At 42.0% G+C, this 11,154-nt stretch overlaps 1 protein-coding gene across 3 annotated transcripts; it reads left to right on the top strand.

Moving 5' to 3' along the window:
* Positions 1 to 955: 955 nt before the first annotated feature.
* Positions 956 to 9,267, top strand: CCNG1 (cyclin G1). Of its 3 annotated transcripts, none has more exons than XM_048862335.2 (7): positions 957 to 1,112; positions 1,974 to 2,237; positions 3,262 to 3,518; positions 4,561 to 4,639; positions 4,731 to 4,829; positions 5,711 to 5,905; positions 6,122 to 7,594. In XM_048862335.2, exons 2-6 carry the CDS (start codon positions 1,974 to 1,976, stop codon positions 5,900 to 5,902), a joined length of 891 nt encoding a protein of 296 aa, XP_048718292.1. In that variant the 5' UTR covers positions 957 to 1,112; the 3' UTR covers positions 5,903 to 5,905; positions 6,122 to 7,594. The 3 variants fall into 3 exon arrangements, with proteins under 3 accessions (XP_048718293.1, XP_048718292.1, XP_048718291.1); XM_048862334.2 differs by having other exon boundaries at positions 958 to 1,112; positions 7,528 to 9,267; XM_048862336.2 differs by lacking the exon at positions 4,731 to 4,829 and having other exon boundaries at positions 956 to 1,112; positions 7,528 to 9,267.
* The last annotated feature ends 1,887 nt before the right edge of the window (positions 9,268 to 11,154 follow it).

Here is an 11,154-nt window from a genome sequence, read left to right on the forward strand (position 1 = left end):
AATCAGTATTATCCTTTTAAATTATTTTTAAAATGTATTCTGCCAAGCCTACTCATAATACTATATTGCTTAGACGTAGCCAGGTGAGCTTGCTGTGTTGCCCACATTCGTGATTTCAGCCTGAATCTCTCATTATTTGATGTTTTTTTTCCCTAAAGTCCCAGCTCCCAGAGCTATATAATTAGGTGAGAAACTCAGCTTTCATTAAAAGATAAAGTAAGCTTCAACTCAGATGTTATTTCTACCTTGACATACAGATGTGCAAGCTGGAAATCCACCAAAGTTATAGACAGATGTCTAAATGCCTTCAAAAGGAGGAGGAACATAAATTTAAAACAAAATTCAACAATTTAACTCTGAAGTTTTCTAGAAGAGAAGCAGGAAACATCAGGACCCTACAAGATGAATGAAGCCAGAGCATCAGCTGTTGGGTAGCTGGAGAAATAGGTAAAAGGTGCCAGCCGAAAGAATCCCTCTGTCAAATGGTATCCAGATTGGGGAAAGCTTATGGGACTTAAAAACACACAAAGAGGAGCCAGCAGACTTATTTGGTGGTGCTGGAAAGATTCAGATTCTAGCCCTCCAGGGCTCATGATGGCTTGTGGGCCATTTGACTCCTGGCACAGCCCGAGCAGAAAAGCGCCCAGAAGCCAGGGACTCTAGGCAGGAGGGAAGCAAGGTGCCATTGGCGACTTCATCAGCTGCTTCCAGGCATCAGTCTGACATTTCCATGGTGCTAGGAGCTGCCTCTGCCCCCTACCGACCAAGCCAGGCGGCGCTAAGGATCACTGCGTCCTCCCCTTCCCGACCGCCGAGGCTTCTTCAGAGGCCGGTAAACTCCAGCCTCGCCCTCCCTCTGTCAGCGTCTTGATTGGCCGACTGGCTGGTGGATCAGCCCCTGAAGCAGCCAACCGGAGGCGAGTAGGGGCGGGACTCGTCCTCCCCTCGCTACATAAGGGCTGGGGTCGGAGGGTGGTGGGGCAGGCGCCGCCGCAGTGGGGTCTCGGGCCGGCTCTGCGTGGCGTCGCGCGGTTATTTATTGTTAACCACTCTGGGGTTTTAAGTAACGTTTTATAAGTAGTTAGCCGTGAGGTGCCCGCCCCCGTCACACGGTAAGGGGTCGGCGGGGGAATGTCGGGTGCGGGTTCGGCTGCGGGGATCGATCGTTTCTGGGTGTGGGCTGGGGGAGGTGGGAGGATCCAGTCTTGGGCAGGTCGCGTGGGGGTTTGGGGGACCAGGGGCTCCAGGCTGGGCGGTCGGTTCTCTGCCCCATGACCCAGCCGGTCTGTGGTGGTACAGCTTGGGGCTACAGTTGCTGGGAGGGGGAGGACTTGAAGCTCCCGCCCGCACTCAGATCGTGTCTCGGGGTCTATAAGCCCGAGTCCCCTTTCTCCCCAGCGGGGCGGACAAGCCCAGGCATGTCCCTGTGGAGGGGGAGGTGCCGAGTGACTGGAGGGGCTCGGGCAGCTGACGCGTGTGCAATGTGTCTGTGCTCTTCAGTCAGCGCTCCAGCTCAGCTGTCTGCAAAGTGCTGACATCTCTCTCTCGGCGGAATGCTTCTGAACTTGAGTTTGGGTTCCTTGCATACATAAAATGCCAGCCCAGATTCCTGTATAATGTGGGCGTTTCAGGGTGTAACCTAAAGGGGAAGGCTGCTTGCTGGCCATCACACAAGGCCACCCAAATCCAGAAATAATAATAATCTTCTGTAAAATGTGTACTGTTAAAATCAAAAGTCTACGTTCAGAAATATAACAGCAGAAAATGTCAGTCCAGAACAATGGAGAGAGCCTCTATAAAGCTAAGGAGCTCTAGCTAACGTTATGAACGTTGAAGAGCTTTTGTGTAATTGAAAGAGCATCTTTGCCACTGATTGATGTTGGGGCAAATCTGTAACTCCCCAGCATACCATAAAGACATTTTGGGACTTTTCTTAGTAGCGTCTTGCATTAAGTATTTTTCTCTCATTACAGATGATTGAAATGCTTGTAACAACTGAAGCTCAGGAATTGCTATACCAGCTCAGTGCTCTGTTGGAACAAGAGTTAAGATATCAGCCAAAGGCTTCTGGCCTGAGACTAATTGAAACTGCTCATGACAATGGCCTCCGAATGACTGCAAGGTTGCGAGACTTTGAAGTAAAAGATCTCCTCAGCTTAACTCAATTCTTTGGCTTCAATACAGAAACATTTTCCTTAGCCGTGAATTTCTTAGACCGGTTTCTGTCAAAAATGAAGGTATGCTTTGGAAACATAAGCTCTAATGCACTAACTTTCAATGGCCTTGCCTTCACTTAAGAAAAAAAAATGTTAGCTAGGCTTCATAGCCTTTAATGTAACCACCTATGTGAAAACTACATAGTCTTGTCTTCAATAAGATTTTTAACTCTGGTTAAGAACACCTTTATTCCAAGTGAAGACACAGCCTGTGGGCTTGTCTATACCAGGGTTTGGTCAGTTTAACTATGGTGTTTTTTGGTGGGGGGGGGGGATTTTTCACACCCCTTAGTGATGTGGTTAAGTCTACTTAATTTTCGGATGTAGATGAGGCCTATGTCTCAATTTGTGCAGACACGTCAGTTTCACATCTCTGGTTAGTCTTAAACAATAAACTACTCTTGCTCTTTTGTACACAGGCTTTCTTACTCCTTTCAATATAAGATGTACATTCCTGTAAACTATTTTTTATCTTACTACTCTAGATCTGTAAGGTTCTTGTCCAAAATGCCAGGTGCTTAACAGACTTCAGATGTAGGTCGCACTGAGAGTTTCAATAGTTTTGGGGACTGAAGAGTACTCCTATAATTGCAGAGTGACCAAAGGATCTCATTATGCCATTGTATATGCTATCAGCAATAAAAGTAATCAAAGATACTTGTATAATAATCAAAAGTAAGCGATTTAAAATGTTCCAACTCAGTCTTAAGGCAGTTTAAGCGTACCACAGTTGGAGACCAGGCATATTCCAACCCCATCAGATTAAAAAAGGACTAAGCACACTCGCTTCTGAGCACATGCCAGTTTCTTTCAGTGTTTTGAAAGAAATGTGCACTAAAGTTAGATTATTATTAATTCTCCTCCAAGGCAGAGTGATAAGTAATTTTGGGCATCTGATATCCTAGTGCGTGGATGCGGATTGCTACCTGCAGAGCTTGTCTTAAAAAAGAGCCTAACATCTAATTTAGCTGAATACATGTTTGTTTTTTCTGACTTACTATAAAATGCTTTCATTATAATAAGAAACTTGATCTCTCTCTTTTAGGTGCAGCCTAAACACTTAGGCTGTGTTGGACTAAGCTGCTTCTACCTGGCTGTGAAAGCAACAGAAGAAGAAGAAAGAAACATTCCCTTAGCCACTGACTTAATTCGAATAAGCCAGTATAGGTTCACTGTATCTGACATGATGAGAATGGAGAAAATTGTGTTAGAGAAGCTATACTGGAGAATCAAAGCTACAACTGCCTTTCAGTTTCTACAACTCTATCACTTGCTCATCCATGAGAATTTACCTTGTGAAAGGTAAAACAACTATTTCACCATGACTTTGAAGCTTCACTGCCCACTGGAAAGGGCTGGTGGGGAAAATCGCTCAAGTAATCTATTTTCATGTATACAATTTAAATCAAAAGTGAGAATGCAAACAGTTACGAACAGGTAAAAAGTGGCTGATATGAATTCCTGTGGATTGATACTGTGCTCTGATGAACAGAGCTTTTTCCAACTTCAGTGACAACGTTGTTTACAGCTAGAATAAAAATGACCCAGAGCATAGTTTTAGATCGGGGAAACAGCCTTGCTGAACAGGTGCAGGTTAATGCATTGCTGATCAAGCAGCAGTAGTGTCTGGCCGATAGTCTTTCAAAACGTCTTCTCTGTAAAGAGAACTGGTTCATGAATGTCCTTAGTTACTTCAAGATCAAAACTTGCTTGGTCAACAAATATTGTAAGCACATCAAACCTGTAATACCCCTTAGCTGGGTCAGAACAACCAGGGATATAAAGGCAAAACTACTTTAACTTTACCATGTTGCCAGTCTTGCAAATGTATATAGAAAAATATCTATGCATAAAACAAAGAAATAGCACATTAAGCTGCAACACTTAATTTTATAGTACAAAAACTGAGTCCTAGGGTGGTCTACACTGGGAACTTACATTGGCATACCTACGTCTCTCAGGTGTGAAAACTCTACACCCTGAAAGTAGCTATGCCAACCTAACCCCTGGTGTAGACAGTACTAGGTTGACAGCTGAAGGGGGGAGGTGGATCACCTACGCTGACAGGAGAACCCCTGCAACTGGCATAGGTTACTGTATACACTGAATTGCAGCAGCAGCACTGCTGTAGTGGTTTAAGTGTAGACATACCTAACACCTCTGAATTTAAAAGAAGCCTGTCATTCTTCTTTCACAAACACTTCTGAAACTGATGGAGCCCTTTAAACTGTATCCAAGAGAATGTCTGAGTAATTTTGTATTTAAACACTCAGCAAATTTCTAAGGCTGTTGCAGTCTTGATCTGATTTTTATATACTAAACTCTTAATACCATTCTTTTACAGGAGAAAGCATCTTAATTTTGAGAGACTTGAAGCCCAGCTTAAGGCATGTCACTGCAGAATCATGTTCTCTAAAGCCAAAGTAAGTGGTTTTTAATAACAAGTGCACTGAGTTTACTGAAGCTTAACAGGCTTGGCTGTCAGTATTGACGTTTACTTTCTGTTCCCCTTAGCCTTCTGTTTTGGCATTATCTATATTGGCACTAGAGATAGAAGAAAAGAAACTGCTAGAATTGAAGGAGGCAATAGAATGCCTTCAAATACATTCCAAGGTAGGTCGTGGGGAGGAAATGACCCTAACAACAACTAAGTGTAGAGCCTCTTAACGAGATTAACATTAGGTTGTTGAACATAATTCTCCTTGTCTTGAAGGCTCCTCCAAAGAAAGGATTCTGGTTTGCTACTGTTAAAAATGGAGTAATTCTTTACTTGAACTGATAAATTGGAGTTGACTTTTTTTCTCCCTGATGGAGAGTTTTGAAAAACTTGCTTGTAACTTTTATTCAGCATTCATCCCCCTATGAGCCAGTCACATGAAAGGGCACAACAGTGCCTCACAGTATCCATGATGTAAATAAACAGTGAAGGAAGACTGACAAATCAGGTTTCTGCTCAACTTGACTATTACTGTAATCCACAACTTATATGGTGTCATTCTGTGGAACTATTGTGAAACTTGTCACAAGGGAAAAACTAGTCCTTTCTGTTGGAGGTGCACAGTAAATCACAAAAGTAACGTGGAGTATTTTGTCCAAGCTTGTGTAGTTTTTTTTCTTTTTCTTTTTTTTAAAAGAGCAATGTTTCAACTTAAACAGTTGCAGAGGCTGCAATAGCATAAGAAATGGAGGCTGGTTCTGGTTGATCCTTGACTGAGGATAAAAAAACCTCATGTGCTGGGGTACACTGATACTAGTCTCCAGGTCAGGGGTAGTGTGGGGGGAGCAGCAAGGCTCCTTCAGTGGAAGCTGGGGGAACCTTTTAAGAACTAAGGGCCTTTGGGAGTCCATTGGTGCCCACGCTTGTCCCCTTCATACCTCCCCCAATTGGCATGTGGTACAAGGCCTTTCTTAATTTAGCACACTTGTAGGTGGTGGGGGTGGATTACAACTGGGAAATGGGTGTCTAATTCTAGCTTCAACCTTTCTTCATTCAGACAAATAGCAGAGACCTAACTTTCTGGAAGGAGCTGGTATTAAAGTGCCTTGCAGAATACTCATCAAGCAAGTGTTCAAAACCAAACGTTCAGAAGCTGAAGTGGATTGTGTCAGGACGTACAGCACGGCAGCTGAAGCATAGCTACTACAGAATCTCACACCTCCCCACAATCCCAGAGACTGGCTCGTAACAGGTAAGTTTCTTTCACTGCTTTCAACTTAGATTTGTGCACAAACAGGAATCCTTAAACCACTAAAACTTTCTTCATGCTTACTAGACTGGAGGCTTCTTCAGCCCCCTAGGCACAGCCTAGATATTCAACTTAGTTCTCAAACAAAGCAACTCTTCAAGAATTGACAGGCCACTTGAAATGTTTTGATTAAATTGGACACATTCTGCTGACCTTTAGGTGCATCAACACTAATGCCTGAGTCTGAAAATACAAACTGGCAACCCTCCTAATGTCTCCTGTAAGCAGAGTACCAGTTCTTTCCCATACTCTGGTGTCCGCCACTTGAATCTCTCTCACTGAAGTCTGGAGCACAGCTAGGTGAGTAGAGCAAGTGGTGGGATGTGACACAGATGCCAGGTTGTTAACCTGCTTCACATTCTGATGCTTGAAAGGAAAGGAAGAAGAGTGTCTATACTTGAGCAGCAGGTCCAATGTGTCAATCAGTGCACCAAAAATTAAAGTGAAGGTTCGTTAGCTCATCCTCCAGACACCAAGTTACTGAAATTGGCTTGCCTGTAACAAGTTTCTGGTTGTCCTGAAGTCCTAGGACAATGTTCCTAACATGCATACAGGCCATGCAATACAGATTCTGAGATACTCGTCATAGAAGTCTACAAAGCTGATATCAAACAATGATTTTCCAACAAAAATACATACTACTTCAGTTGATCGGGTATTTAATGTGTAAAGACATTGGTTCCCCTCACACTTCCAAAGGCTCTACATTAGAAATTCAGTTACAAACACCAGAGTTACAAACTGACCGGTCAACCCCACACTTCATTTGGACCTGAAAATATGCAGTCAGGCAGCAGAGATTGGGGGGAAAATCAAATATTGTACAGTACAGAATTGTGTTAAATGTAAACTGCTAAAAATAAGTCAAGGCAGTATATTAAAAAAAACAGATTTGACTAGGTAAGGAAACTTTCTGTGCTTGTTTCACTTAATTTAAGATAGTTAAAAGCAGCATTTTTCTTCTACATAAAGTTTCAAAGCTGTAAGTTAATGTTCAGTTGTGAACTTTTGAAAGGACAACCATAACGTTTTGTTCAGAGTTAAACGCTTCAGAGTTACGAACAACCTCCATTCCTGAGGTCATAACTCTGAGGTTCTATTGTATTTACATTAAGCTTAACCATGTTTAAACTGTCTGGCAAAACTAGCCTCTAACTTTGTCCTGTGCATTGATTAAACAAGTTGTTTTAAAACATTTTATTGGAACACTGCCAGTATCTAACCAATGTATGGTAAACTCGTCTTGCTGAAACAAACTTTAAAGGCCTGAAATTTCTGGGGTGGGGAGTCTAAGCGGGACACAAGTTAGTTATTGTTTTAGCCTATTACCCACCTAACTTTCATTGCTGAGTTGCTGTGGTTTTTTTTGTTTTGTTTTTGTTTTTTGGGGGGGGGGGACAGCCATTAACTGTCTCTTCCCCAGAATATCCTTTTTCCCCCTTACCCCATCCTCTTTCTACTTTCAGGGGCAGAAATTGTCTTACTGTACTATATTTGTACAGCACATAGCCATTTGTAGAAACAGCTGTTTAGTTAACTTAATGTCTCTTATACTGTCTGCACAGGAATCTTAAAATGGAAAAATGACTGTCCTGAAGGCTGGTTTACAGTATTCGGCTGTAGAATTGAAAACTGAAGCCTAAAACATAGCAGCTGTTCTAGCATCTGAAGTTCAACTCTTGGAAAACTGAAACATCCAGAAGGTTTCTTTAATAGATCTTTCCAGCAAATGCAGTTGTATTGGTGCTGACTACAGGAGTAATAAGTAGTAAATAATTCCTGAAGGATGAATGAAATATACATATGTATAACAGTAAAGTATCATGCTGTTTTATAGTAGTGAATAGCCTCAGACAACTTGGTAGTTAACTGATAGAACAGCTAGTGTAGTTTAACTTTGGCTTACTGCAACTGTGGCTGTTTAGTTGGATTACTTCATGCAATTTGATTCTCCACCTCCTAAAACTTGTACGTGGAACATAGGAGGTATAATGTGCTTCAGGACTGCTGAGGCTACCAAATTGTCTCAGACAAATCTCCCTGATACTGCACTGAATAGTCTCTGGGATGCAGTTACCTAAGTCAAATGTTTTGTATTGTCATGTTTTGAGTAGCCATGTTCTCCTGCACAAGGCATTGGTCCTTTGATGCAGTGCAGTCCATTTACTTCACCTCCAGTGCAGAGTTAACAACTCTGGCTAAGATGATAAAATACAAATCAGAGAAATGCTGGGAAAGCCTGCAGTTGTTACTCTGCATCATTATTGAACTTGGCCATCCTTCTACCCTCATTTTGTGAAAAGTATAATTTTGTGAACTTTGAATGGTGGAGATTGAAAGCATGGCTTAACAAGCAAACTGCACCCTATATCAGTTTGCAATGTCCGTAAAACTGCTACTTTGCTATTTCTGTCTAAAGTCAGAGCCTGACAATAGCTTTTTCGCTAGGGTCACTTACAGACAAGGGGACAAATTCTGATTATTACACAGGTGCAGTTTGCATGCCCTCAATAGAAATTGTGCAAGTACCACCATAATGTAAGATGATCATCAGCTTTTGTTGCCCAATAGGAAACTGTATCTATACCTCTAATTTTGAGTTCTGAATTGGCTCTGCTACTTCATTCTTGGTTTGTCCCTGAAAGACCTAAACCTTGTGTCAATGCTAGCTCTTCATCATTAGAGGAAGGTCAAACATGAGGTAGTACCCTCTAAAGATGTTCAGAAAGGGGATGCCTAAGAGCAAGTAAAGCTGCAGTGTTGTAGTTCATGAAATGAATGGCTCAAGTTGGGATGTAGGTAGTGAGCTCTGAATGCTTTACATCACATTGCATGGGAACCTCTTATTGGTCAATCATTAAGAACTCCTGCATGCACTCTTAACTAATTTGGGCAGTGGGAGAAAAGAACTGTGAATAATTAAATAAAATGTGGGGCTGGTACACAAACATCTATTTTCCAAAGGCCAACATTGATTTTGGGGGGATATTCCACACCCTCCTTCTAATGTAGTAAAGCATAGTCAAACTTCCTACAGAGCACTTTAAACTACTGCTAAGTAGTGAACAACTTAAGGGGGAAAAAATTCTACTATGAACTTATAGATGAATGTTACCAGCCTTGACCATGCAGATAGGTATGCTGTATGTAATTACCACTGCTAACTGGTGAAAAGTAAGCAAAGGATAGGACATGCTATGCACGTTGAATGCAACTGCTGAAGATGCACTGTGCCATTCTTAGAAGTAACAATGTCTCAGTATTCATTAAAGAATGTACCTTTCAATAAAATGTATTGAAATGCAGGTATGCGTAATTGTCCTTTTGATCCTCTTGCCAATACCTGTTACAAAACTCTATCAGAGTTTCTTCACTACTGTTCACAGAACAGTAATTAAACTTCCAAATGTTTTTAAAGTAAAACTTAGCACCAACAGTTTGAGTTATTGTAGAGATCACATTGTCATTTATCTTAAAGCAGCTGTCAACTTACTAAGGAAAATTTTTTACATGTGACACTTAAGACTCACAAACCTAGCAAGATTTACTGTATGTACAGACGATGATAGGGTTGGTTTTCATTTCCCCTTTCTAGTTAGACTTTAAATGTCAAAGCAGGAGACCTAGCTGAAATAGGATTACCATACACTTTAGAAAAAGTCAGGCTAAGTCCATAGTGGCTGCAGCACTGACACTGCACTATTTACTAGTAGGCTACATGTTCCTATGTGCTTTATTGTTTTAATTACAAAAACAAACCTTAAGTACCATCTACTGAGAGACTCCAATTTTGAATGACAACAACCACCTAAAAGAAGCAGTGAGAAATAAAAAGGTATTTTTTTAAAAAGTGGAAGTCAGATCATAGAAAATCAGGGTTGGAAGGGATCACGGGAGGTCATCTAGTCCAACCCCCTGCTCAAAGCAGGACCAATTCCCAAATAAATCATCCCAGCCAGGGCTTTGTCAAGCCTCACCTTAAAAACTTCTAAGGAAGGAGATTCCGCCACCTCCCTAGGTAACGCATTCCAGTGTTTCACCACCCTCCTAGTGAAAAAGTTTTCCCTAATATCCAACCTAAACCTTCCCCACTGCAACTTGAGACCATTACTCCTTGTTCTGTCATCAGCTACCACTGAGAACAGTCTAGATCCATCCTCTTTGGGACCCCCTTTCAGGTACTTGAAAGCAGCTATCAAATCCCCCCTCATTCTTCTCTTCTGCAGACTAAACAGTCCCAGTTCCCTCAACCTCTCCTCATAAGTTATGTGTTCCAGTCCCCTAATCATTTTTGTTGCCCTCTGCTGGACGTTTTCCAATTTTTCCACATCCTTCTTGTAGGGCAGGGCCCAAAACTGGACACAGTACTCCAGATGAGGCCACACCAATGTCAAGTAGAGGGGAACGATCACATCCCTCGATCTGCTGGCAATGCCCCTACTTATACAACCCAAAATACCATTGACCTTCTTGGCAACAACAGCTTCTCGTCCACTGTGACCCCTAGGTCCTTTTCTGCAGAACTGCTGCCGACCCATTCGGTCCCTGGTCCGTAGCAGTGCATGGGGTTCTTCTGTCTTAAGTGGACTCTGCACTTGTCCTTGTTGAACCTCATCAGATTTCTTTTGGCCCAATCCTCTAATTTGTCTAGGTCCCTCTATATCCTATCCCTACCCTCCAGCATATCTACCTCTCCTCCCAGTTTAGTGTCATCTGCAAACTTGCTGAGGGGGCAGTTCAGATCATCCTCCAGACCATTAATGAAGATATTGAACAAAACCGGACCAAGGACCGACCCTTGGGGCACTCCACTTGATACCGGATGCCAACTGGACTAGATCCTAGTGAGGTAAATAGAAAGGAGCATAAACACTACCAAATTAAATACAGTAAAAAAAGCCAAAAAAGTTTGAAAACAGCTAGCCAAAAAACTCAAAAGGTAATAAAATGTTTAAGTACATCAGAAGCAGAAAGTCTGCTAAACAACCAATGGGGCCCCTGGATGATCAAGATACAAAAGGAGCACTTAAAGACAAAGTCATTGCAGAGAAACTAAATGAATTCTTTGCTTCGGTCTTTATGGCTGAGGATATTAGGGAGATTCCCAAACCTGAGCCATCTTTCGTAGGTGACAAATCTGAGGAATTGTCACAGACTGAAGTGTCACTAGAGGTTTTGGAACTAATTGATAA

The sequence above is a fragment of the Caretta caretta genome, chromosome 8, assembly GCF_965140235.1.
Source record: "Caretta caretta isolate rCarCar2 chromosome 8, rCarCar1.hap1, whole genome shotgun sequence".
In the NCBI taxonomy this organism is placed as follows: Eukaryota; Metazoa; Chordata; order Testudines; family Cheloniidae; genus Caretta; species Caretta caretta.

What these genes read in the sequence shown, in the direction of transcription:
- CCNG1 (XM_048862335.2), top strand. Translation starts at nt 1,974, where the DNA reads ATGATTGAAATGCTTGTAACAACTGAAGCTCAGGAATTGCTATACCAG. An exon ending in GGTTTCTGTCAAAAATGAAG is followed by an intron (nt 2,238 to 3,261) that starts GTATGCTTTGGA and finishes TCTCTCTTTTAG; the next exon opens with GTGCAGCCTAAACACTTAGG. An exon ending in GCCTTCAAATACATTCCAAG is followed by an intron (nt 4,830 to 5,710) that starts GTAGGTCGTGGG and finishes TTCTTCATTCAG; the next exon opens with ACAAATAGCAGAGACCTAAC.